At 48.1% G+C, this 27695-nt stretch overlaps 2 protein-coding genes across 2 annotated transcripts in view; one reads left to right on the top strand and one right to left on the bottom strand.

The window, feature by feature from the left end:
* LOC139273549 (zinc finger protein 850-like) overlaps positions 1-27695 on the top strand; it is a 700279-nt gene that overhangs the window by 82401 nt on the left and 590183 nt on the right. The gene's annotated exons all lie outside the window — the stretch shown is intronic.
* Positions 21862-27319, bottom strand: LOC139273526 (zinc finger protein 664-like). The gene is made up of 2 exons (XM_070890474.1): positions 27026-27319; positions 21862-24435 (listed from the first exon to the last, which is right to left on the bottom strand). Exon 2 carries the CDS (start codon positions 24070-24072, stop codon positions 23662-23664), a length of 411 nt encoding a protein of 136 aa, XP_070746575.1. The 5' UTR covers positions 24073-24435; positions 27026-27319; the 3' UTR covers positions 21862-23661.

The raw sequence follows: 27695 nt of genomic DNA on the forward strand, positions 1-27695 counted from the left end.
GAATGGCAGCAGATTAGGAAAAGGGGAGGTGCAATGAGACCTGGGTGTCATGGTTCATCAGTCATTGAAAGTTGGCATGCAGGTACAGCAGGCGGTAAAGAAGGCAAATGGTATGTTGGCCTTCATAGCTAGGGAATTTGAGTATAGGAGCAGGGAGGTCTTACTGCAGTTGTACAGGGCCTTGGTGAGACCTCACCTGGAATATTGTGTTCGGTTTTGGTCTTCTAACCTGAGGAAGGACGTTCTTGCTATTGAGGGAGTGCAGCAAAGGTTCACCAGAATGATTCCAGGGATGGCTGGACTGACATATGAGGAGAGACTGGATCAACTGGGCCTTTATACACTGGAGCTTAGAAAGATGAGAGGCGATCTCATAGAAACGTATAAGATTCTGACGGGACTGTACAGGTTAGATGCGGGAAGAATGTTCCCGATGTTGAGGAAGTCCCGAACCAGGGGACACAGTCTCAGGATAAGGGGTAGGCCATTTAGGACTGAGATGAGGAGAAACTTCTTCATTCAGAGAGTTGTTAACCTGTGGAATTCCCTGCCGCAGAGAGTTGTTGATGCCAGTACATTGGATATATTCAAGAGGGAGTTAGCTATGGCCCTTACGGCTAAAGGGATCGAGGGATATGGAGAGAAAGTAGGAAAGGGGTACTGAGGGAATGATCAACCATGATCTTATTGAATGGTGGTGCAGGCTCCAATGGCCGAATGGCCTACTCCTGTACCTATTTTCTATGTTTCTATGTTTCTAACCCATGTAAACGTTTAGTGCTATGTTGTGATGCGTCTTCGTATGGGGTCAGGTGTGTGCAACAAGCAAATGAATCGGGAACATTGCAACTGGTCACCTATGCATCCAGGAGTTTGTCCAAGGCCGAAAGGGCCTACAGCATGATTGAAAAAGAAGCTCTGGCATTCGTTTACGAGTGAAGAAAATGCACCAGTATCTGTTTGGTCTCAAATTTGAGTTAGAAACCAACCATATCACCATTCTCAGAGAGCAAAGGGATTAATACCAATGCCTCTGCTCGCATCCAAAGATGGGCGCTTATGCTGTCTGCATATAATTATGTAATCCACCACAGACCAGGCACAGAGAACTGCGCTTGATGCTCTCAGTTGGCTACCATTGCCCACCACTGGGGTAGAAATGGCACAGCCTGCAGACTTGCTCTTGGTGATGGATGCATTGGAAAACGAAAAGTCACTCGTTATGGCCCACCAGATCAGGACCTGGACCAACCAGGATCATTTACTGTCCCTTCTAAAAAAACTGTGTCTTCCATGGGAGCTGGTCCAGCGTCCCAGCGGAGATGCATGAAGAGATCAAGCCATTCCAGCAGCGCAAAGACGACATGTCCATACAGACAGTCTGTCTTTTGTGGGGCAATCGCGTGGTTTTGCCTAAGAAAGGCAGGGATATGTTCATGCGCGACCTACACAGTATCCACCCAGGCATAGTAATGATAAAAGCTATAGCAAGATCCCATGTGTGGTGGCCAGGCATCGACTCAGATTTGGAGTCATGCATGCGCCAATGCAACACTTGCTCTCAACTGGGTAATGCACCCAGGGAGGCACCGCTAAGTTTATGGTAATGGCCCTCCGAACCATGCTCGAGGGTCCACGTTGACTTTGCGGGCCCATTTCTAGGCAAAATGTTTTTGGTTGTTGTGGATGCTTATTCGAAATGGATTGAGTGTGTAATAATGTCTGTAAGCACATCCACTGCCACCATCGAAAGCCTACGAGCCATATTTACCTTGCATGGTCTGCCTGATGTCCTTGTCAGCGACAATGGCCCGTGCTTCACCAGTGCTGAATACAAGAAATTCATGATCAATGGGATCAAGCATGTCACATCTGTGCTGTTCAAGCCCACATCCAATGGCCAGGCAGAATGGGCAGTCCAAATCATCAAGCAAAGCTTGAAACATGTGTCGGAAGGCTCCCTGCAGACCTGCCTGTCCCGAGTCCTGCTCAGCTACCGCACCAGACCGCACTAGCTTACTGGGGTTCCCCCAGCCGAACTGTTCATGAAAAAGCTGCTCAAAACAAGCTCTCTCTTGTTCACCCTGATCTCCATGATCATGTCAAGGGCAGGCAGCATCAACAAAGCATGTAACATGATCGCGCAAACTTTTCATGCGATATTGAAGTCAATGTCCCTGTATTTGTACTCATAGCCAAAGAGGGGAATAGGGTGTTTCAGGTCAAACTTGCTAATGGACTAACTTGCAGAAAGGATTCGGACCAAACCAAACTGCGATTCGCAAACAGCGACCCGAAGAGGACACCACCAACTTCGACCCACCAACACACACAAGTAGTAACCGACATCACAGTCAACCACGAAGCTGAATTCACCATTACCAGCAGCCCGGCAAGGCCAGCTGCCTAGCAGTCCAGTGAAGAACCAACAAACTCACCCACACCTGCATTTGTACCGAGACGATTGACAGGGGAGTGAAATGCCCCAGATATTCTCACCCTGTAAATAAATGTACAATTGACATTGGGAGGGAGTGATGTTATGTATGCAACCTTAGGTAACCTGTATCATACACTGTCACCAGAGGGTATACCTGTTGGAGTCCCAAAGGATTCCAGCATCCCTTGGGAGCACTGTGTATAAGCAGACCTCCCATGCTGTACCGGCACTCTGGAGTTTGATTAAAGGAGCTAAGGTCACACTTACTCATGTCTACAGTACTCAGTTACTTTACTTTATTATGAGCATAAGAGTAGGGGCTGGAGGAGGTTACAGAGATAGGGAGGGATGTAGGGCTGGAGGAGGTTACTGAGATAGGTATGGGTGTAGGGGCTGGAGGAGGTTACAGAGATAGGTAATGGTGTAGGGCTGGAGGTGGTTACAGAGATAGGGAGCGGTGTAGGGGCTGGAGGGGTTACAGAGATAGGGAGCAGTGTAGGGGCTGGAGGGGTTACAGAGATAGGGAGCGGTGTAGGGGCTGGAGGGGTTACAGAGATAGGGAGCGGTGTAGGGGCTGGAGGGGTTACAGAGATAGGGAGCGGTGTAGGGGCTGGAGGGGTTACAGGGATAAGGAGGGGTGTAGGGGCTGGAGGAGGTTACAGAGATAGGGAGGGTGTAGGAGCTGGAGGAACTTACAGAGCTATGGAGGGGTGTAGGAGCTGGAGGAGGTTACAGAGATAGGGAGAGGCAATGCCATGGAGGGATTTATCGGTGCAGCAGAGCAGGTCTCCAATGGTCCTGGTTAACCCTTACCACTGGACCAAGACCTCGCTCTGTCAAGCCCGTGTGGTGGCTGGTGTACAATCCACACACAGGCATCTTCCACTCTTCAGGATGTAGTTCGGGATCTGGAATATTAGATCCTTCATTGAAACACCTGTCATCCTCGATACGAGGGTCTGCCTAAGATCATTCTGTGATACAAAGAAATTATGTGACTTATTTCTCCTTTTCCTCCCTTTCTCCATTTTCCACATTACAACAGTAACCACCCTCCAAACGTAGTTCATTGGCTTTGTGACGTCCGGTGGTAGTGAAAGGCGCTATATAAATGCAAGTGTTTCTTTCTTCCTTCCTACCTTCTCCCTTTACCATCTTGTATCACCCTGCCCCTGCATTTCTTTCCCCCCTTTCCCCTCCTCTCCCACCCCCTGACTTTCCACAATCCGGTTCCCGCTTTAATGGGGTCGGGACTGAATTATAGTTGCACAACCAATATTTGCGCGGATGAGCGGCTCCGCTTTAAGGGCGATTCAGTGTGCGGCCATGCGGTCAGAAGCGCAATGACGCAATGGCGCTGGGGCGGCGACGGAAGGGGAGCTGGAGCGGCCTTGTGATTGGTTGGCAGGAGCTGTCCATCACCCAGCCGAGTAGGCAGATTCCCTCACAGCCGGGCGACTCTGCCATTGGCTGAGACAGCTGTCCATCAAGCAGAGGGCCTGCTGCCCTTGGCTGAAGCGATGGATACAGTGTGAAGCGCCATCTGCAGGGCCCGGAGGGTATTACATGGTCCCATCAAACAGAACAACAACTTATATTTATATAGTACCTTTACCGTACACTCCCAGCGCAGGTCCAGCACGGGTTAGATACAAGAAGAAAGAAAGACGTGCATTTATATAGGGCCTTTCATGGCCACCGGATGTCTCAATCACTTTACGGCCAATGACGTACTTTTGGGGTGTGCTCACTGTTGTATTGTGGGAAACGCGGCAGCCAATTTGTGCACAGCAAGATCCCACACACAGCGATGTGATAATAACCAGATCATCTGTTTTTGTTATGTTGATTGAGGGATAAATATTGGCCCAGGAAACCGGGGAGAACTTCTCTGCTCTTCTTCCAAATAGTGCCCTGGGAACTTTTACATCTACCTGAGAGAGCAGACGGGGCCTCGATTTAACGTCTCATCTGAAAGACAGCACCTCCGACAGTGCAGCACTTCCTCACTATTGCCCCTCTGACAGTTCAGTGCTCCCTCAGTACTGCCCCTCCAACAGTACGGCCAGTGCTCCTTCAGTACTGCCCCTCCGACAGTGCGGCACTCCCTTAGTACTGCCCCTCCGACAGTGCAGCACTCCCTCAGTACTACCCCTCTGACAGTGCAGCACTCCCTCAGTACTGCCCCTCCGACAGTGCGGCACTTGCAGCACTCCCTCAGTACTGCCCCTCCGACAGTGCAGCACTCTCTCAGTACTGCCCCTCCGACAGTGCAGCACTCCCTCAGTACTGCCCCTCCGACAGTGCAGCACTCCTTCAGTACTGCCCTCTGACAGTGCGGCACTCCCTCAGGGCCGCCCCTCCAACATTGCAGCACTCCCTCAGGACTGCCCCTCTGACAGTGCAGCGCTCCCTCAGTACTGCCCCTCCGACAGCGCGGCACTCCCTCAGTACTGCCCCTCCGACAGTGCGGTGCTCCCTCAGTACTGCCCCTCCGACAGTGCGGCACTCCTTCAGTACTGCCTCTTTGACAGTGCGGTGCTCCCTCAGTACTGGCCCTCCAACAGTGCGACACTCCCTCAGTACTGCCCCTCCAACAATGCGGCATTCTCTCAGTACTGCCCCTCCAACAGTGCAGCACTTCCTCAAGTACTGCCCCTCTGACAGTGCAGTGCTCCCTCAGTACTGCCCCTCCAACAGTGCGGCCAGTGCTCCCTCAGTACTGTCCCTCCGAAAGTGCAGCACTCCCTTAGTACTGCCCCTCCGACAGTGCAGCACTCCCTCAGTACTGCCCCTCCGACAGTGTGGCACTCCCTCAGCACTGCATTGGGAGTGTCAGCCTGCATTTATGTGCTCCAGTCCCTGGAATGGGACTTGAACCCACAACCTTTTGACTCAGAGGCGAGGGTGCGGCCCACTGAGACACGGCTGACAGGGCAGGTTAGTTATTGTATTACACCCAGAACTTAGGTTAATGCTCCCTCCTGGTGGTGATTTAATGTATTACACCCAGAACTTCAATTAATGCTGCCTCCTGGTGGTGAGTTACTGTATTACACGCAGAACTTGGATGAATCCTGCCACCTGATGGTGAGTTATTGTATTACACCCAAAACTTGGATGAATGCTGCCTCCTGGTGGTGAGTTATTGTATTACACCTAGGCGCTTTGGTGGAGCTCTCCAATTAACCCCACCCCTTGCTCTTTCACCATTGCCCTGCAATTATTTCCTTTTTGGAGTTTTTTTCCAATTGATTTTTAAAACTTGCTGTTGAATCTGCTTCCACTACCCTTTCAGGCAGCCCATTCCCAAGCACAACAAATTGCTGCATATTTTTCGCCTTTCCTCTCACCTCTGGTAACTCACCACCAGGAGGCAGCCTCACTCCATGTCCTGGGCTTAATTCAGTAACACACCACCAGGAGGCAGCCTCGCTCCATGTCATGGGTGTAATTCAGTAACTCACCATCAGGAGGCAGCCTCGCTCCATGTCCTGTGTGGAATTCAGTAACTCACCAGCAGGAGGCAGCCTTGCTCTATGTCCTGGGTGTAATTCAGTAACTCGCCACCAGGAGGCAGCCTCGCTCCATGTCCTGGGTGTAATTCAGTAACTCACCATCAGGAGGCAGCCTAGCTCCATGTCCCGTGTGCAATTCAGTAACTCACCACCAGGAGGCAGCCTCGCTCAATAACCTGGGTGTAATTCAATAACTCACCACCAAGAGGCAGTCTCGCTCCATGCCCTGGGTGTAATTCAGTAACTCGCCACCAGGAGGCAGCCTCGCTCCATGCCTCGGGTGGAATTCAGTAACTCACCACCAGGAGGCAGCCTCGCCCATTTTCTTGGATGTCATACAATAACTCACCACCAAGCGGCAGCCTCGTTCCATGCCCTGGGTGTAATTCAGTAACTCACCACCAGGAGGCAGCCTTGCTCCATGCCCTGGGTGTTATTCAGTAACTCACCACCAGGAGGCAGCCTCGCTCAATGTACTGGGTGTAATTCAGTAACTCACCACCAGGAGGCAGCCTCGCTCCATACCCTGGGTGTAATTCAGTTACTCACCACCAGGAGGCAGCCTTGCTCCATGCCCTGGGTGTAATTCAATAACTCACCATTAGGAGGCAGCCTCGCTCCATGTTATGGTTGTAATGCAGTAACTCACCACCAGGAGACAGCCTCACTCCATGTCCTGGGTGTAAGTAATCAAGTCTCGATTGCAAAATTCTCATCCGTGTTTACAAATCCCTCCATGGCCCTCATCCCTCCCTATCACTGTAACCCCCTCCAATCCCTACACCGCTCCCTATCTCTGTAACTTCCTCCAGCCCCTCAGCCCTCCCTATCTCTGTAAGCCCCTCTAGCCCCACAAACCCCCCCGACAATTCTGGCCCCTTGAACATCCCTGATTATAATATTTTTTGATAATTGCCCCGTGTGAAACGGCTTGGGACGTACTATTCGGCTAAAGGCGCTATATCAATGCAAGTGGTTGCTGAGGTTGAATGGCCTGACTCTGTGCTCTATCACTCTCGGAGAAATTATGGCAGGTGACCAAAACCTCAGTCAAAGAGGTCCGTTTTAAGGAGCATCTTGAAGGAGGAGAGAGGTAGAGAGGCAGAGAGGTTCAGGGAGGGAGCTCCAGAGCTTGGGACTCAGGCAACAGAAGGCACAGATGGTGGAGCGATTATAATCAGGGATGCTCAGGAAGGCAGAATTAGAGGAGCGCAGACATCGCGGGGAGTTTTGGAACTCGAGGAGGTTACAGAGATAGGGAGGGGTGTAGGGGCTGGAGGAGGTTACAGAGATAGGGTGGGGTGTAGGGGCTGGTGGAGGTTACAGAGATAGGGAGGGGTGTAGGGGCTGGAGGGGGTTACAGAGGTCGGGAAGGGTGTAGGGGCTGGAGGGGGTTACAGAGATAGGGAGGGGTGTAGGGGCTGGAGGAGGTTGCAGAGATAGGGAGGGGTGCAGGGTCTGGAGGAGGTTACAGAGATAGGGAGGGGCGAGGGGCTGGAGGTGGTTACAGACACAGGGAGGGGTGTAGGGGCTGGAGGAGATTACAGAGACAGGGAGGGTTGTACAGGCTGGAGGAGGTTACAGAGATAGGGAGGTGGTAGGTGCTGGAGCGAGTTACATACACAGGGAGGGGCGAGGGGCTGGAGGAAGTTACAGAGATAGGGAGGGATGCAAGGGCTGGAGGAGGTTACAGAGATAGGGAGGGGTGTAGGGGCTGGAGGAGATTGCAGAGACAGGGAGGGTTGTAGGGGTTGGTGGAAGTTACAGAGATAGGGAGGTGTGTAGGGGCTGGAGGGGGTTATAGAGAAAGGGAGGGGTGTAGGTACTGGAGGAGGTTACAGAGATTGGGAGGGGTGTAGGGGCTGGAGGATGTTGCTGAGATCGGGAGAGGTGTAGGGGCTAGAGGAGGTTAGAGAGATAGGGAGGGATGTAGCGGCTGGAGGAGGTTACAGAGATAGGGAGGAGCAACGGGCTATGGAGGGATTTGTAAACAAGGATGAGAATTTTGAAATCGAGGCTTTGCTTAACCGGGATGGTAATATAGATCAACGAGCAAAGTGGGTGATGGGTGAGCGGGACTTGGTGTGAATTAGGACACGGGGCAGTGAGCACAGGGGGGATGGGTGAGTGGGACTTGGTGCAAGTTAGGACACAAGGCAGCGGAGTTTTGGATCACCTCTTGTTTACACAAGGGTAGAACTCCCTCCCTAACAGCACCTTCACCACACGGACTGCAGCAGTTCAAGAAGGTAGCTCGCCACCACATTCTCAAGGGGCGATTGTGGATGGGAAATAAATGTTGGCCTCACCAGCGACGCCCACATCCCATGAACAAATGCAAAAGAGGAGATAGCAGAGGCCTTGACCCTCATTTTCCAGTCCACTTTGGTTTGGCCATGGTGCCGGAGGATTGGAGGACTGCTAATATGGTAACCTTGTCTAAGAAGGGAGAAAGGAAGGGATAGGCCGAGTAATTACAGGCCTGTCAGCCAACCTCAAGTGTGGGAAAATTATTGGAAACAATCCTGAAAGGCAGGATTCATTAGGGACAGTCGGCATGGATTTGTTAAGTGAAGATTGTGTTTGACTAACCTGATTGAATTTTTTGAGGTGGTAACCAAGACGGTCAATAAGGGTAGTGCATATGATGCAGTATATGGACTTTAGCAAGGCATTTGATAAGGTCCCACATGGCAGACTGGTCATGAAGTATAAAGCCCATGGGATACAGAGCAAAGTGGCAAGTTGGATCCAAAATTGGCTTGTAGGTAGGAAGCAAAGGGTAATGATTGATGGATGTTTTTGTGACTAGAAGGCTGTTTCCAGTGGGGTTCTACAGGGCTCAGTATTGGGTCACTTGCTTTTTGTGGTATATATCAATGACTTAGATTTAAATATAGGGAGTATGATTAAGAAGTTTGCAGACAACACTAAAATTGGCTGCATGATTGATAATGAAGAGGAAAGTCATGGGCTGCAGGAGGATATCAATCTACTGGTCAGGTGGGCAGAGCAATGGCAAATGGAATTTAATTCAGAGAAGTATGAGGTGAAGCACTTTGAGAGGGCTAATATGGAATGGGTATACACATTAAGCGGTAGGCCACTTAATAGTGTAGATGAAAAAAGGGACCTTGGGGTGCTTGTCCACAGATCCCTGAAAGTAGCAGGCCAGGTACATAAGGTGATTAAGAAGACATACGGAATACTTGCCTTTATTGGCCGAGGCATAGAATGTAAAAGCAGGGAGGTTATGCTTAAATTGTATAATACTTTGGTTAAGCCACAGCTGGAGTATTGCATGCAGTTCTGGTTGCTGTATTATAGGAAGGACATGATTGCACTAGAGAGGGTGCAGACGAGATTTACTAGGATGCTGCCTGGAATGCAAAATCTTAGTTATGAGGACAGATTGAATAGGCTGGGTTTGTTCTCATTGGAACAAGGGAGGTTGAGAGGAGACCTCATTGAGGTGTACAAAATATTGAGGGTCCTGGACATAGTGGATAGTAATGGTTGACTTCCATTGGTGGAGGAGTGTATTACGAGGGGGCATAGTTTTATGGTAGTTGGTGGAAGATTTAGAGGGGATTTGAGGGGGGTCTTCTTTACGCAGAGGGTTGTGGGGATCTGGAATTCGCTGCCTGGAAGAGTGGTGAATGCAGAAACCCTCACCACTTTTAAGAGATGGCTGGATGGGCACTTAAAGTGCCATAATCTGCACGGTTACAGACCTAGAGCTGGTAATTGGGATTAGACTGGATTAGTTGGACGGCGCAGATATAATGGTAAGTACTGCAGGGAATAGAATACGGCCAGGGTGATCTCCTGGACTAGTTTTGATGGGTCGGAGAGGAATTTTCCCAGATTTTTTCTCCCTAAATTGGCCTGGGTTTTTATCTGGTTTTCACCTCTCCCAGGAGATCACATGGCTCTGGTTAGGGTGGAGTGTAGAATGTTTCAGTATAAGGAGTGTCGCAGTTGTGTGAGGTGGACTGGTTGGGCTGGGTGCTCTTTGCCTTTCTGTCATTGTTCATAGGTTTATATATAACTTTTAGGGCTGTTGACCAAGAGCCCTGTGGCTCTTTGTCAGCCGGTGTGGACACGATGGGCAGAATGGCCTTCTTCTGTGCTGTAAATTTCTATGTTTCTAAATACATGGGTCGTGACACCTTCTGCACAAGATAAAAGTTCACGGGCTTGGGGGTAATATACTAGCATGGATAGAGGATTGGCTAACTAACAGAAAACAGGGAGTCAGGATAAATGGTTCATTCTCGGGTTGGCAATCAGTAACACGTGGGGTGCCACAGGGATCAGTGCTGGGACCCCAACTATTTACAATCTATAGTGATTGTGACCATTTTTTTAAAAAGGGTCAAGTCCGACTGCGGCAACTAGAGGGGAATCTCCCTGCGATCAGCCACTGGGAAAGTTGTTGCTCGAGTTCTCCTCAATCGTCTTCTCCCTGTGGCCAAGGAGCTCCTCCCGAAATCACAATGCGGATTTCGTCCCCTACGGGGCACAACAGACATGATCTTTGCAGCGCAATAATTGCAGGAAAAATGCAGGGAACAGCGCCAGCCCTTATACATGGCCTTTTTCGATCTTACAAAGGCCTTTGGCACTGTCAACCATGAGGGTCTATGGATCGTCCTCCTCCGTTTTGGATGCCCCAAAAAGTTTGTCAACATCTTTTGCCTGCTTCACAATGACATGCAGGCCGTGATCCTTACCAACGGATCCATTACAGACCCAATCTACGTCTGAAGTCGGTCTCTCTCTCTATTGATTCACTGATCCGAATATCCGCTAACAGCAAACTTGCGGCAGTGTTTGATGATCTAGATAGCTACATGTTCGACAGAGAGTGACTGATTTATAACCGAGATCAGGAAACGCCCAGCTTCATTGCAGAGATTTAATATATTAAACTAGATATGGGATAATTATGGTCCATAGATCCAACAACAACTGCAATCCATAGAACATTCACCTGCCCTTTCACAGAAACTCTGCGTGGCTCTGAAAAGAGCCTTTGAGTTATTAGATTAAATCCTGTCCATTTTACTTGCTCTTGGACACATTGGTGGTTTTCTTGGGCAGCAGCACAGCCTGGATATTAGGCAGCACCCCGCCCTGAGCGATGGTCACCTTTCCCAGCAGCTTGTTGAGCTGCTGGTCGTTGCGGATGGCCAGCTGCAGCTGTCTGTGGATGATGCGGGTCTTCTTGTTGTCGCGGGCCGCTTTGCCGGCCAGCTCCAGGATTTCAGCGGTCAGATACTCGAGCACAGCAGCCATAAGGCCGGGGCTCCAGCACCCACATACTCAGCGTAGTGCCCCTTCCGCAGGAGCCTGTGAACACAGCGCACAGGGAACTGCAGTCCGGCCCTGGAGGATCGAAACTTGGCCTTGGCCCGAGCTTTACCGCTGTTTTTTCCTCGTCCAGACATTTCCACAATCCACACGTTCAGAGAAAGAATGAGAAACTCCTCTCATATCTGCCTTCCTTATACCTTCTGGAAGAAATGCAGGGAGCGAACTTGTGATTGGTCGCTCTGTGGTGAATTTCATTGGTCATTTCTGATGACCAATCGCAGCCTGTTTAGCCCGCCAATGAAACCTGGGCGGAAATTACTGTTCTCAACAGTCAGTCCTCGAACGATTTAGAAATTCAAACATCCCGTCAATAATTGTTAAAATTGCGGATTATGTTTGTAACTTTACCATTAGCCAAATATTTCCAAACACTTTTTGTTTCCTTTTATCTTAATCCATATTTCACTTGCAAATTCCAGGCTATTACAATCAGGATTAAATGTGGGTACTGTTTCAATCTCTCTGTAATGGGCGGGAATCAATCCTCACTGATTCTGTAACGGGACACATTCCAACTCAATCTTTGTAAAAGTGAGCGTTCATAGATTATCGATTGATGGCGGGAGTGAGCCCAGAACTGGGAGTCCTTCTGTGAAAAGAGAAGAGGGACAGAGTGTTCAAACTATCCCCGTTCTGGTCTCTGTAAGAAACTCTTTTTGGATGGTCTCTGTAAGAACTCCCATTCTGGGTTGTCACATTGCGCGGAGTGTCGGGTTAATAAATGAACTGAGCCGCAACAGGAATTGAAAAATAAACTTGAAAAGTGCTTGTGAGAGAGGACGTGTGATTGAAACCTGAGTCTCAGCCCCTAAACAAGCTCTTTATTCGGCAGGCGGGGTAAATGAACGGATCTGAGAGCGACCAAAAACCATGTTTGTAGTTTGTGGGCGGGAAATGCCAGCGACGCTGAGGTCGAACCGGACAGTGAAGCTGCTTATCGGAGAATTCCAAACTAAATCTACAGCTGGAACTGCAAAGGTTCTCACACACTTATTCAGGAAATAATTAGTGATTTGAGTCTAAAGGCTGATGCGTTTGTGCAGCACTTTCAGAGAGGCTGTGGGTGGCTCTTAAAAGAGCCGTTGTGTTTGGGTTTGTTCTCTCAGGACAGCGTACAGTTTTACTTGGAGCTGGTGAACTTGGTCACCGCCTTTGTCCCTTCCGACACGGCGTGCTTGGCCAGCTCCCCGGGCAGCAGCAGGCGCACGGCGGTCTGGATCTCCCGGGAGCTGATGGTGCGGCGCTTGTTGTAATGGGCCAGGCGGGAAGCCTCACCCGCGATGCGCTCCAAAATATCATTCACAACCGAGTTCATGATGCCCATGGCCTTGGCGGAGATGCCGGTGTCGGGGTGAACCTGCTTCATCACTTTGTAGATGTCGATGGAGTAACTCTCCTTCCTCGACTTTCGGCGCTTCTTACTGCCCTTCGGTGGGGTTTTCTTGATTACGTTGTTGGCGGTAACTTTACTTTCCATCAGGCATTGTGTCGTTCAGTCCGGCGCAGATTTGAGGAAACTCTGCTCCGAGCCCGCATTATATGGGCAGCACCAATATCTTCCCACAGCCCTATGCTAATGAGGGGTGAGTGAAGGAAATGAATGTGATTGGTTCATTGGCCGCCATATCAATATCCATTCTTCTATATTTCTATGATTGAATGTTTAAAGAGACCAATCAGATTTGTTGCTCGCCACAATCACAAATTCTTGAATGATGTCATCAAGACTGATCATAATATGGTAGAATTCTTTAATAAGATGAAGAGTGACACAGTTAATTCAGAGACTAAGGACCTGAACTTAAAGAAAGGTAACTTCGATGATATGAGACGTGAATTGGCTAGAATAGACTGGCGAGTGATACTTAAAGGGTTGACGGTGGATAGGCAATGGCAAACATTTAAAGATCACATGGATGAACTTCAACAATTGTACATCCCTGTCTGGACTAAAAATAAAACGGGGAAGGTGGCTCCACCGTGGCTATCAAGGGAAATTAAGGATAGCGTTAAATCCAAGCAAGAGACAGATAAATTGGCCAGAAAAAACAGTAAACCTGAGGATTGGGAGAATTTTGTAATACAGCAGAGGAAGACAAAGGGCTTAATTTGGAGGGGGGAAATAGATTATGAGAGGTAGTTTGCTGTGAACATAAAAACTGACTGCAAAAGCTTCTATAGCTATGTGAAGAGAAAAAAGATTAGTGAAAACAAACGTAGTCCCTTGCAGTCGGATTCAGGTGAATTTATAATGGGGAACAAAGAAATGGCGGACCAGTTCAACAAATACTTTGGTTCTGTCTTCACGAAGGAAGACACAAATAACCTTCTGGAAATACTAGGGAACCGAGGGTCTCGTGAAAAGGAGGAACTGAAGGGAATCATTATTAGGTGGGAAATTGGGTTAGGGAAATTGATGGGATTGAAGGCCAATAAATCCCTGGGGCCTGATAGTCTGCATCCCAGAATACTTAAGGAAGTGGCCCTAGAAATAGTGGATGCATTGATGATCATTTTCCAACAGTCTATCGACCCTGGGTTGGTTCCTATGGACTGGAGGGTAGCTAGTGTGACACCACTTTTTAAGAAAGGAGGGAGAGAGAAAATGGATAATTATAGACCGGTTAGCCTGACATCAGCAGTGGGGAAAATGTTGGAATCAATTATTAAAGACAAAATAGCAGCACATTTGGAAAGGAGTGATGGGATCGGTCCAAGTCAGCATGATTTATGAAAGGGAAATCCTGCTTGACAAATCTTTTGGAATTTTTTGAGGATATAACTGGTAGAGTGGACAAGGGAGAACCAGTGGATGTGGTGTAGTTGGACTTTCAAAAGGCTTTTCACAAGGTCCCACAAAGAGATTGGTGTGCAAAATTAAATCACATGGTATTGGGGGTAATGTACTGATGGGATAGAAAACTGTTTGGCAGACAGGAAGCAGAGAGTCGGGATAAACGGGTCCTTTTCAGAATAGCAGGCAGTGACTAGTGGGATGCCGCAGGGCTCAGTGCTGGGACCCCAGCTATTTACAATATACATTAATGATTTGGATGAGGTAATTGAGTGTAATATCTCCAAGTTTGCAGGTGACACCAAGCTGGGTAGCGGTGTGAGCTGTGACTAGGACGCTAAAAGGCTGCAGGGTGACTTGGACAGGTTAGTTGAGTGTGCAAACGCGTGGCAGATGCAGTATAATATGGATAAATGTGAGGTTATCCACTTTGGTGGCAAAAACACGAGGGCAGAATATTATCTGAATGGCGGCAGATTAGGAAAAGGGGTGGTGCAGCGAGACCTGGATGTCATGGTACATCAGTCATTGAAAGTTGTCATGCAGGTTCAGCAGGCGGTGAAGAAGGCAAATGGTATGTAGGCCTTCATAGCTAGGGGATTTAAATATAGGAGCAGGGGGGTCTTACTGCAGTTGTACAGGGCCTTAGTGAGGCCTCACCTGGAATATTGTGTTCAGTTTTGGTCTCCTAATCTGAGGAAAGACTTTCTTGCTATTGAGGGAGTGCAGCGAGGGTTCACCAGTCTGATTCCCGGGATGGCAGGACTGACATATGAGCAGAGACTGGATCGACTGGGCCTATATTCACTGGACTTTAGAGGGATGAGAGGGGATCTCATAGAAACATATAGAATTCTGACGGGATTGGATAGGTTAGATGCAGGAAGAATGTTCCCGATGTTGTGGAAGTCCAGAACCAGGGGACATGGTCTAAAGATAAGGGGTAAGCCATTTAGGAGAAACTTCTTCACTCAGAGAGTTGTTAACCTGCGGAATTCCCTCCCGTAGAGAGTTGTTGATGCCAGTTCATTGGATATATTCAAGAGGGAGTTAGATATGGCCCTTATGGCTAAAGGGATGAAGAGGTATGGAGAGAAAGCAGGAAAGGGGTACTGAAGTGAATGATCAGCCATGATCTTATTGAATGATTGCGCAGGCTCGAAGGGCCGAATGGCCTACTCCTGCACCTATTTTCTGCGTTTCTATGTTAGTTACAACCCCTCCTGATTTATACTCTGTTCTTTGTGTTTCTATTCTGTTCTCAGGCAAAAATCTTACGAGGAAGGTTCATTAATTTTTAGTATATATATATATATGCAATAATCTGAACAGCAAACTCGCTGCTCTGTTTGTGGATCTACATTATTACATGTTCAACAGACATTGACTGGTTTATAACTGAGATCGACTGAGGATCACCTGGTCAGAAAACTCCCAGCTTATCAACCGTAGGGATTTAATATTAAGCAGAGAAATAGAGACTTGGATTTATATTGCGCCTTTCACGACCATCGGACTTCTGAATGTGCTTCGCAGCCAATTAAGTACTTTTTGAAATGTAGACATTTTAATAATGTAGGAAAGGCAGCAGCCATTTTGCGCACAGCAAGCTCCCACAAACAGCAATGTGATAATGACCAGATAAGCTGTTGTGTTATGTTGATCGAGGGATAAGTATTTGCCAGGACACTGGGGATAACTGACCTGCTCTTCTTTAAAATAGTGGCCATGGGATCTATTACATCCACCTGAAAGAGCTGAAGGGGCCTCGGTTTAATGTCTCTTCCTATAGATGGCACCTCCAACAATGCAGCTTACCCGCATCACTGCACTGGTGTGACAGCCTAGACTTTGTGCTCAAGTCCCTGGATTGGGACTTGAACCCACAACCTTCTAACTCAGAAGCGAGTGTGCTACCCACTGAAGCACAGGTGATAAGATTGTGATCAATAGATCAGTTTCTTCAGACAGTACGCAGCCCTTTCACATAATAAAAATATAGGAACATAGACATTTACAGCACAGAATGAGGCCATTTCCGTCCATCATGTCCGCACCGGCCGACAAAAAGCTGCACGGCCCTTGGTCAGCAGCCCTAAAGGTTACATTTAAACCTTTGAACAATGACAGAAAGGCAAAGAGCACCCAGCCCAACCAGTCCACCTCAAACAACTGCGACACACCTTATACTGAAACATTCTACATTCGACCCCAACCAGAGCCATGTGATCTCCTGGGAGAGGCAAAAACTGATAAAAACCCAGGCCAATTTAGGGAGAAAAAATCTGGGAAAATTCCTCTCCGACCTATCCAGGTGATCGAAATGAGTCCAGGAGATCACCCTGGTCATATTCTATTCCCTGCAGTACTTACCATTATATCTGCACCGTCCAACAAAAGGTCATCCAGTCTAATCCCAGTTACCAGCTCTAGGTCTGTAACCGTGCAGGTTATGGCACTTTAAGTGCCCATCCAACCATCTCTTAAAAGTGGTGAGGGTTTCTGCATCCACCACTCTAGCAGGCTGCGAGTTCCAGATCCCCACAACCCTCTGTGTAAAGAACCCCCCCCCCCCCTCAAATCTCTTCTAAACCTTCCACCAACTCACACTAAAACTATGCCCCCCTCATAATAGACCCCTTCACCAATGGAAATAGACCCTTACTATCCACTATGTCCAGGCCCCTCAATATTTTGTACACCTCAATGAGGTTTCCTCTCAACCTCCTCTGTTCCAATGAGAATAAACCCAGCCTATCCAATCTGTTCTCATAACTAAGATTCTCCATTCCAGGCAGCATCCTAGAAAATCTCCTCTGCTCCCTCTCTAGTGCAATCATGTCCTTCCGATAATACGGCGACCAGAACTGCACGCAGTACTCCAGCTGTGGCCTAACTAAAGTATTATACAACTTAACCATAACCTCCCTGCTATTATATTCTATGCCTCGGCCAATAAAGGCAACCATTACGTGTGCCTTCTTAATCACCTTATACCTGGCCTGCTACTTTCAGGGATCTATAGACAAGCACTCCAAGATCCCTTTGTCATCCACACTATTAAGTGGACTACCGCTTAATGTGTATACCCATTCCGTATTAGCCCTCTCAAAGTCCATCACCTCACACTTCTCTGAATTAAATTCCATTTGCCACTGCTCTGCCCATCTGACCAGTAGATTGACATCCTCCTGCAGCCCATGACTTTCCTCTTCATTATCAACCACAGCCAATTTTAGTGTCGTCAGCAAACTTCTTAATCATACTCCCTATACTCAAATCCAAATTGTTAATATATAACCACAAAAAGCAAGGATCCCAGTTCTGAGCCCTGCAGAATCACACTGGAAACATCCTTCCAGTCACAAAAACATCCATCAATCATTACCCTTTGCTTCCTACCTCCAAGCCAATTTTGGATCCAACTTGCCACTTTGCCCTGTATCCCATGGGCTTTAATGTTTATAACGAGTCTACCATTTGGAACTTTATCAAAAGCCTAACTAAAGTCCTTATACACTACATCGTACGCACTACCCTCATCGACCCTCTTGGTTACCTCCTCAAATAATTGAATCATGTTAGTCAAACACGAAGTTCCCTTAAAAAATCCGGGCTGACTGTCCCCAATTAATCCTTGCCTTTCTAAATGCAGATTTATCCTGTCTTTCAGGGTTTTTTCAATAATTTTCCCACCACTCAGATTAGCCTGACAGGTCTGTAATTACTCAGCCTATCCCTTTCTCTCTTCTTAAACAAGGGTACTACATTGTGGGTGGCTCTGAAAAGAACCCACGTGTTGTTAGATTAAATCTTGTCCCCTTTACTTGCTCTTGCTGGGCCCAGCATTGGAATTCTTTGTCAGAAGCACCACATGGATTTTTGGCTGTTCAGCCATGATCATATTGAACTGTGGAGCAGAATTCCCAGAAGGCAGTCGAAAAGGTGCCACATAAGAGGTTACGGCACAAGATAAAAGTCACGGGGTTGGGGGTAAAATATATTAGCATGGCTGGAGGATTGACTAACTAACAGAAAACAGAGAGTCGGGATAAATAGATCATTTTCTGGTAGGCAAACTAACTAGTGGGGTGCCGCACAGATCGGTGGTGGGGCCTCAAGTATTTACAATCTATATTAATGACTTGGATCAAGGGACTGAGTGTAATGTAGCCAAGTTTGCTGATGATACAAAGATGGGTGCAGAAGCAACTTGTGAGGAGGACACAAGAAATCTGCAAAGAGATAAGTGAGTGGGCAAATTTTTGGCAGATGAGTATAATGTGGGAAAATGTGAGGTTATCCACTGTGGCAGAAAAAATAGTAAAGCAAATTATTATTTAAATGAAGCCAAATTGCAAAACGCTGCAGTACAAAGGGACCTGGGGGGCTTTGAGCATGAAACACAACAAGTTAGTGTGCAGGTACAGCAAGTAATCAGGAAAGCAAATGGAACGTTGGCCTTTATTGCAAGGGGGGTAGAGTATAAAAGCAGAGAAGTCCTGCTACAACTGTACAGGGTATTAGTAGGCCACACCTGGAGTACTGCATACAGTTTTGGTCTCCATTTTTAAAGCAGGACATAGTTGCATTGGAGGCAGTTCAGAAGAGAAGGTTCACTCAGTTTATTCCAGAGATGAGGGGTTTGATTTATGAAGATAAGTTGAGTAGATTGGGCCTGTACTCATTGGAGTTCAGCAGGATGAGAGGGAATCTTATCGAAACATATAAGATAGAGAGGCGTCTCAACAAGCTTGATGCAGAGAGGATATTTCAACTCATTGGGGAATCTAGAACTAGGGGGCATAGTCTCAGAATAAGGACTGCCCATTTAAAACTGAGATGAGGAGGAATTTCTTCTCTGAGGTTCGTACATCTGTGGAATTCTCTGCCCCAGATGCTGTGGAAGCTGATTCATTGAATATATTTAAGGCGGAGATAGACAAAATTTTTAAGCGATAAGGAAATAAAGGGATATGGGGAGCGGGCAGGGAAGTGGAGCTGAGTCCATGAACAGATCATCCATGATCGTATAGAATGGCAGCGCAGGTGCGAGGAGCCAAATGGCCTACTGCTGCTCCTATTTCTTATGTTCTTATGTTCTAGGCTTCGATCTGATAAAGTGCCACACAAGGGGCTGCTCTATCAAAAATTTTCAAGAAGTCTGGAAAGGGAAGGGTGAGGGGGGGGGGTGGTGGTCTGGCACAGGGGAGGGTGAGGGGGGGTCTGGGTCAGGAAAGGTGAGGGGGGCGTCTGGGACAGGAGCGGGTGAGGGGGGTCTGTGTCAGTCTGGGACAGGGGAGGGTGAGGGGGGTCTCCGTCAGTCTGGGACAGGGGAGGGTGAGGGGGGTCTGGGTCAGTTTGGGACACGGGAGGGTGAGGGGGTCTGGGTCAGTCTGGGACAGGGGAGGGTGAGGGGGGCTCTGGGTCAGTCTGGGACAGGGGAGGGTGAGGGGGAGTCTGGGTCAGTCTGGTACGGGGAGGGTGAGGGGGGGTCAGTCTGGGTCAGCGGAGGGTGAGGAAGCTCTGGGTCAGTCTGGGAGCAGGACAATTGAGGGAGGTGTTGCCTGCTCCAGTTCTGTACAGTGCTCAGTTAGTGGGGCACATTTCCTGAGTGTGTCCTTTGTATTTCTGCACCCAGCCAGAATCAGCATCTTCGGGGAAGGAGAACTCCCTACAGCTCACAGTCAGAGTGGAGCTAACATGTGGGATCTGGGGGAGCAGAATGATCGCTCCCCCTCTGTGGATGCCCAGTGTTCCAGGTCTGTGGGCCAAAGCTGGGGGGACTTCTCCAGGGTCTGTGAGATCCCACGTGGTCTCTGTGGCTTCCCAGGCTGCAGCGCAGAATGTGGTGATTCGGCATCAATCTGACTCGGGATTCATAACCAGAATGTTTGGAGGAGTTTCCTTTCTGTCTGTGGACGCTCCAGCAGTGACTCCCCCAGAGACAGGGCAGTTGGTGCATTCCCAATAGTGTGCAGTATGTTTCGTGTCTGACCCTGAGCTGCCCCAGGGAGGGGACATTGTGTGATGTCTCTGTGGGGTGCAGTATGTTCAGTGTCTGACCCTGAGCTCCCACAGGGAGGAGGCAGTGTGTGATGTCCCTGTGGGGTGCAGTATGTTCAGTTTCTGACCCTGAGCTGCCCCAGGGAGGGGGCAGTGTGTGATGTCCCTGTGGGGTGCAGTGTCTGAACCTGAGCTTCCCCAGGGAGGGGCAGTCTGTGATATCCCTGTGGGGTACAGTATGTTCGGTGTCTGACCCTGAGCTGCCCCAGGGAGGGGGCAGTGTGTGATGTCCCTGTGGGGTGCAGTATGTTCAGTGTCTGACCCTGAGCTGCCCCAGGGAGGGGGCAGTGTGTGATGTCCCTGTGGGGTGCAGTATGTTCAGTGTCTGACCCTGAGCTGCCCCAGGGAGGGGGCAGTGTGTGATGTCTCTGTGGGGGTGCAGTATGTTCAGTGTTGACCCGGATCTGCCTTCATTTTTTTGATTTATTTTTTTTTTAATTTAAATTTTTCGTAGCCAATCTTTCCAATTCTTTGTCAGATCACAAACGCCAGAGGTCACCTTCATTCCTCCTGCTCCAGGAGCAGTCACGCTCCAATCAGTCTGAATTAATTTGAGGGACAGCGTCATCTACTGGACACCGGCGGTATTTCAGGGCACATCATGTCTTGCTCCATCCCCGAGAAATCCAAAATCAACCTGCAGCTTTAATTCATTTTATTGCCAATTGTTTAACAAACTTTAGCTCCATTTGTTGCAGCTGTCAGTATTTGAAAACCCTTCTGATATTTTGTATCAGTCTTAAAGGTAGAAGATACTAAAGACATCCCAATAATAGATAACCATGGGGCTATAGGGAAGGGGGAACTTTAAACTATCACTGACACTAAAGAAAAAGTAAGCGGTAAAATAATGGGACTAATGGTGGACAAATCCCCTGGACCAAAGGTGGAGAAGTCCCCTGGAACTGATGGCCTGCATCCTACGGTCATAAAAGAAGTGGCTGCAGAGATAGTGGATGCATTGGTTGAAATCTCCCAAAACTCCCTGGATTGTGGAGAGGTCCCAGCGGTTTGGAAAACCACAAATTTAACACCGCTATTTAAAAAAGGAGGGAGACAGAAAACAGGAAACTATAGACTAGTTAGCCTAACATCTGCTTTTGGGACAAAGCTGGAGTCCATTGTTAAGGAAACAGTAGCAGGACATTTGGAAAAGCATAATACAGACAAGTAGAGTCAGCATGGTTTTAGGAAAGGGAAATCATGTTTGACAAATTTGCTGGAGTTCTTTGAGGATGTAATGAGCAGGGTGGCTAAGGGGGAACCAGTGGAGGTGGTGTATTTGGATTTCCAGAAGGCGTTCAATAAGGTGCCATATAAAAGGTTACTGCTCAAGATTAAAGTTCATGGGTTTGGGTTTAATATATTAGCATGGATAGAGGGTGGGCTAACTAACAGAAGACAGATAAATGGGTCATTTTCCGGTTGGCAAACGCTGACTAGTGGGGTATCGCAGGGATCGGCCTTAACTATTTACAATCTATATTAATGACTTGGATGAAGGATCTGAGTGTAATGTAGCCAAGTTTTCTGATAATACAAAGATGGATGGAAAGCAAATTAGAGGAGGACAAAAACATCTGCAAATAGATGTAGACAGGCTAAGTGAGTGGGTTAATATTTGGCAGATTGAGTATAATGTGGGAAAGTGTGAGGTTATCCACTTTGGCAGGAAAAATAAAAATACAATTTATTATTTAAATGGAGAGCTATTACAAAATGCTGCAGTACAGAGGGACCTGGTTGTCCTTGTATGTAAAACACAAAAAGTTATCATGCAGATAAAGCAAGCAATTATGAAGCTAATAGAAATGTTGGACTTTATTGCAAGGGGGATGGAGTATAAAAGCAGGGAAGTCCTGCTGCAACTGTACAGGGTATTGGTCAGACCACACCTGGACTACTGCATACAGTTTTGATCTCCTTATTTCGGAGGGATATACTTGCATTGGAGACAGTTCAGAGAAGCTTCACTAGTTTGATTCCTGAGATAAAAGGGTTGACTTATGGGGATAGGTTGAGCAGGTTGGTCCTATACTCATTGGAGTTTAGAAGAATGAGAGGTGATCTTATTGAAACATATGATACTGAGGGGACTCGACAAGGTGGATGCCAGAGAGGATGTTTCCACTTGTAAGGAATCTAGAACTAAGGAGCATAGTTCAAGAATATGGGATTTAGAACTGAGGTGAGGAGAAATTTCTACTCTCAGAGGGTCGTAAATCGGTGGAATTCTCCGCCCAGAGAGCTGTGGAGGCTGGGTCACTGAATATATTTAAGGTGGGGATAGACAGATTTTTGAACGATAATGGAGTGAAGGGTTATGGGGAGTGGGCAGCAAAGTGATCTTATTAAATGGTTTAGCAGGTTCGAGTGGCCAATGGCCTACTCCTGTTCCTTTTTCTTATGTTTTTTAAAGAGTGAATTAGAGATGCAATCACAATCAGTGTTATTTTTTATCTGACCATTTTCCCGTTGATTAATTTGTCAAATATCCAGAATATTAAACTCCAGCCCAGTTATAGGGGGAATCAATATCAGCAGAAAGAAAGCCCAACAGTCAGAATGGACTCGATTCAGTCTGGGACAACAGCAGAACCCAAACCCTGCAGTCACTTGTGAACTCGCTGGTGCCTCAGCAGGTGGGATGAAGAAGTGAATCCCTTCCCACACTCAGAGCAGATGAATGGCCTCTCCCCACTGTGAACTCACTGGTGTTTCAGCAGGTTGGATGACTGAGTGAATCCCTTCCCACACTCAGAGCAGATGAACAGCTTCTCCCCAGTGTGAACTCGCTGGTGTGTCAGCAGGTGGGATGAGGTAGTGAATCCCTTCCCACAATCGGAGCAAGTGAATGGCCTCTCCCCAGTGTGAACTCACTGGTGTGTCAGCAGGCTAGATGACAGAGTGAATCCCTTCCCACACTCAGAGCAGGTGAATGGCCTCTCACCAGTGTGAACTCGCTGGTGTTTCAGCAGGTTGGATGACTGAGTGAATCCCTTCCCACAGTCAGAGCAGGTGAACGGCCTCTCCCCAGTGTGAACTCGCTGGTGTGTCAGCAGGCTGGATGAGGTAGTGAATCCCTTCCCACAGTCAAAGCAGGTGAACGGCCTCTCCCGGGTGTGAACTCGCTGGTGTGTCAGCAGGTGGGATGACACAGTGAACCCTTTCCCACAGTCGGAGCAGGTGAACAGCCCCTCCCCAGTGTGACCTCGCTGGTGAGTTGCAAGATGGGATGAGGTAGTGAATTCCTTCCCACACTCGGAGCAGGTGAACGGCCTCTCCCCAGTGTGAACTCGCTGGTATATCAGCAGGGTGGATGACTGAGTGAATCCCTTCCCACACTCGGAGCAGGTGAATGGCCTCTCCCCAGTATGAACTCGCTGATGTATCAGCAGGGTGGATGACTGAGTGAATCCCTTCCCACACTCAGAGCAGGTGAATGGCCTCTCCCCAGAGTGAACTCACTGGTGTGTCAGCAGGCTAGATGACAGAGTGAATCCCTTCCCACACTCGGAGCAGGTGAATGGCCTCTCCCCAGTGTGAACTTGCTGGTGCCTCAGCAGGTGGGATGACCGAGTGAATCCCTTCCCACACTCAGAGCAGGTGAATGGCCTCTCCCCAGTGTGAACTCGCTGGTGTGTCAGCAGGCTGGATGACTGAGTGAATCCCTTCCCACAGTCGGAGCAGGTGAATGGCCTCGCCCCAGTGTGAACTCGCTGGTGTTTCAGCAGGTGGGATGAACGAGTGAATCCCTTCCCACATTTAGAGCAGGTGAATGTTCTCTCCCCAGTGTGAGTGCGCCAATGAACTTCCAGCTCAGACGGGTAATTGAATCTCTTCCCATAGTCCCCACATTCCCACGGTTTCTCCATGGTGCGGGTGTCCTTGTGTCTCTCCAGGTGGGATGATCAGTTGAAGCCTCGTTCACACACACAACACGTGTACGGTTTCTTCCCGCTGTCAATCGTGCAATATTTTTTAAGGCTGTGAATCTGGTTAAAGCTCTTTCCACAATCAGTGCACTGGAACACTCTCACTCGGGTGTGTGTGTCTCGGTGCTTTTCCAGTCACACTGATGTTTGAAATCTGTTCCCACAGACAGAACAGACAAACATTTCTCCTTCCACATTCAAAGGCCGATGATATTCAGGCCCTGATGAATCGAGTGATTCAGTCAGATCTTGACGAATGTTTGATTTGATTTTCTCGTCTGCAAATCCTGCCCTTCGAATACTCTGCAAAAAGAGTTTACAAAAATCATTACTGCAAGTAAAGGACATTAATTCACAACCGACAATTTTAGATTGTATGGAACATTCTTTCCTCTCTTGTTCCTCCAAAGTTGTAAATCCCCGCCCCATACACACTTCCCCGTCACTGTCCTAAAATTCAAACACATCGCACGTCTGAAGGCAGCTTGTCCTCCGCTCCCAATTATCATCACCAACTCTGGCTGGGTTCAGTTCTACACTCACTGGTTCCCCTCCCCTGAAGGTATGGATTCTGGCTGGGTTCAATTCTACACTCACTGGTTACCCTCCCCTGAAGATGCTGACTCTGGCTGGGTTCAGTTCTACACTCATTGGTTTCCCTCCCCTGAAGGTACGGATTCTGGCTGAGTTCAGTTCTACACTCACTGACTTCCCTCCCTGTCGCTCAATCCCAGAGGATGCTGACTCTGGCTAGGGGCAGTTAACATAAGATAATAAATAGGAGCAGGAGTAGGTTATTTGACCCCTCGGTCCTGCTCCCCCATTCAATAAGATCATGGCTGATCTCATCATGGGCTCAGCTCCACTTCCCTGCCCACTCCCCATACCCCTTTACTCCATTATCACTCAAAAATCTGTCTATCTCTGCCTTAAATGTTTTCTGGGACCGTGCAGGAGTTAATATTGGACAGAAACAGTCCGAGATTAGTTTAATTGCAGAAAAACACTCGGTCACTGAGAGTAATACCAAAGTGGATAATCAAACAGCTATAGGGAGGGAGGAACTTAATACAATCACTATCACTAATGAAGTAGTACTCGGTAAAATAATGGGACGGAAGGCAGGCAAGCCCCTTGGACCTGAGGGTCTTAAGAGAAGTAGCTGCAGAGATAGTGGATGCATTGGTTGTAATCTACCAAAATTCATTGGATTCTGGGGCGGTCCCAGCAGATTGGAAAACCGCAAATGTAACGTCTCTATTTAAAAAAAGGAGGCAAACAAAAAGCAGGAAACTATAGACCAGTTAGTCTAACATCTGTCGTTGGGAAAATGCTGGAGTCCAATATTAAGGTAGCAGTAGCGGGACATTTAGCAAAGCATGATTCAATCAAGCAGAGTCAGCATGGCTTTATGAAAGGGAAATCATGTTTGACAAATTTGCTGGAGTTCTTTGAGGATGTAATGAGCAGGGTGATAAGGGGAACTGGTGGATGTGGTGTATTTGGATTTCCAGAATGCATTTGATAAGGTGCCACATAAGAGGTTACTGCACAAGATAAAAGCTCATGGGGTTTAGGGCAGTATATTAACATAGATAAAGGATTGGTTAACTAACAGAAAACAGAGAGTCGCGATAAATGTGTTTTTTTCCGGTTGGCAAATGGTGACTAATGAGGTGCCATAGATATCGGTCCTGGGTCCTCAACTATTTACAATCTATATTAATGACTTGAATGAAAGGACCAAGTTTAATGTAGCCAAGTCTGCTGATGATAAAAAGATGGGTGGGAAAGCAAATTGAGGACACAAAAAATCTGCAAAGGGATATAGACAGGCTAAATGAGTGGGCAAAAATTTGTCAGATGTAGTATAATGTGGGAAAATGTGAGGTTATCCACTTTGGCAGAAATAATAGAAAAGCAAATTTTAATTTAAATGGAGAAAAATTGCAAAGTGCTACAGGACAGTGAGACCTGAGGGTGTTTGCATGAAACACAAAGTTAATATGCAGGTACAACAAATAATCAGGAAGGCAAATGGAATGTTGGCCTTTATTGCAAGGGTGATAGAATATAAAAGCAGAGAAGTCCTGCTACAACTGTACAGGATATTGGTGACACCACACCTGGAGCACTGCATACTGTTTTGGTCTCCATATTTAAGGAAGGATATACTTGCATTGGAGGCAGTTCTGAGTTTGATTCCGGAGATGAGGGGGTTGTTTTATGAGGATAGGTTGAGCCGATACACGTTGGAATTCAGAAGAATGAGATGTAATTTTATTGAAATATATGATCGACAAAGTGGATGCAGAGAGGATATTTCCACTCGTAGGGTAAACTAAAACCAGGGTTCATAGTCTCAGAATAAGGGGTCGCCCATTTAAAACTGAGAGGAGGAGAAATTTCTTCGCTCAGAGGGTTGTAAATGTATGGAATTCTCTGCCTCAGAGAGCGGTGGAGGCTGGGACATTGAATAAATTGAAGACAGAGATAGACATTTTCTATCTAAGGTGTTTTGGGGAGTGGGCAGGGAAGTGGAGATGAGTCCCTGATCAGATCAGCCATGATCTTATTGAATGGCGGAGCAGGCTCCAGGGGCCAAATGTCCTACTCCTGCTCATATTTCTTATGTTATAAGGAGATAATAACCCTGGGACTGTTAACGTGGATTGCAAACCTGGGACTGTACATGGGGATTCTAACCCTGGGAGTGAACAGCTCTGGGGTTTTCCTGTTACAATTGTCTGGGACGTAAACCGTAAGCTTAGCACTGAGCAGCGCCTTTAGGAGAGATGCTGAGAAATCCGAGATGTTAAGAGTGACAATAAAATAATTAAGTTGTCGCTTTACCCAGGCGGCCCGGTTGGAAACAGACACTGACGTAGCTCACCTTGCTCCTGCACCAAGATGGCCGCGCATGCGCTTTGCTGCTCATTGAATCAAGATGGCGGAGCGCTGACCTTGACTTCCTGTATAAAGATGGCCGCAGTTACCCTGGGCCTGTGACCGAGAGAAAGCCCCAAGGTTGCAGCCGCCGGTATTCCGATTATTATTCCGTACTTCCGGCGGGCACTAGTTGTTTATGATGCCTCCGCGGTTACCCGCAGGTCCATTACTCCCCTCCGCCCCGCTGAAAACGGGCTCTTTCGCGCAGCACATGTTCATCGTGTCCGCTCCGCCATTACACGCGCCGCGCATGGTCCAAACACAGCCAGGTCCCGCGCCTGCGCACTGGGCCGCTGTTGTCTGGGTTCGGCACATTCTCCCCGCCGGGAATGCTGGGTAAATGCACTGCCATTGAAAGGCCAATGGTGAATTGAAGAGGATTTACTGGGATTGAAAGACTGCATTAGAGGGAGCAGCGTGCGGCGACGCAGTCCCGGCCTGCAAGACCATCAGTAGGCCTGGGCCATCAGAGGGAGCAGTGTGCGGCGGCATACGAGGGCGACGGCTGCGAAATCACGTCGCTCATTGCAGTGCGGGCAGGCACAGCAGGAGGGGCAAAGGAGCAAGAGTTTGTCGAAGGAAGTGACCGGGGCCCAGGAGAGGCGTGAGTTTGG

The sequence above is a fragment of the Pristiophorus japonicus genome, chromosome 9, assembly GCF_044704955.1.
Source record: "Pristiophorus japonicus isolate sPriJap1 chromosome 9, sPriJap1.hap1, whole genome shotgun sequence".
In the NCBI taxonomy this organism is placed as follows: Eukaryota; Metazoa; Chordata; class Chondrichthyes; family Pristiophoridae; genus Pristiophorus; species Pristiophorus japonicus.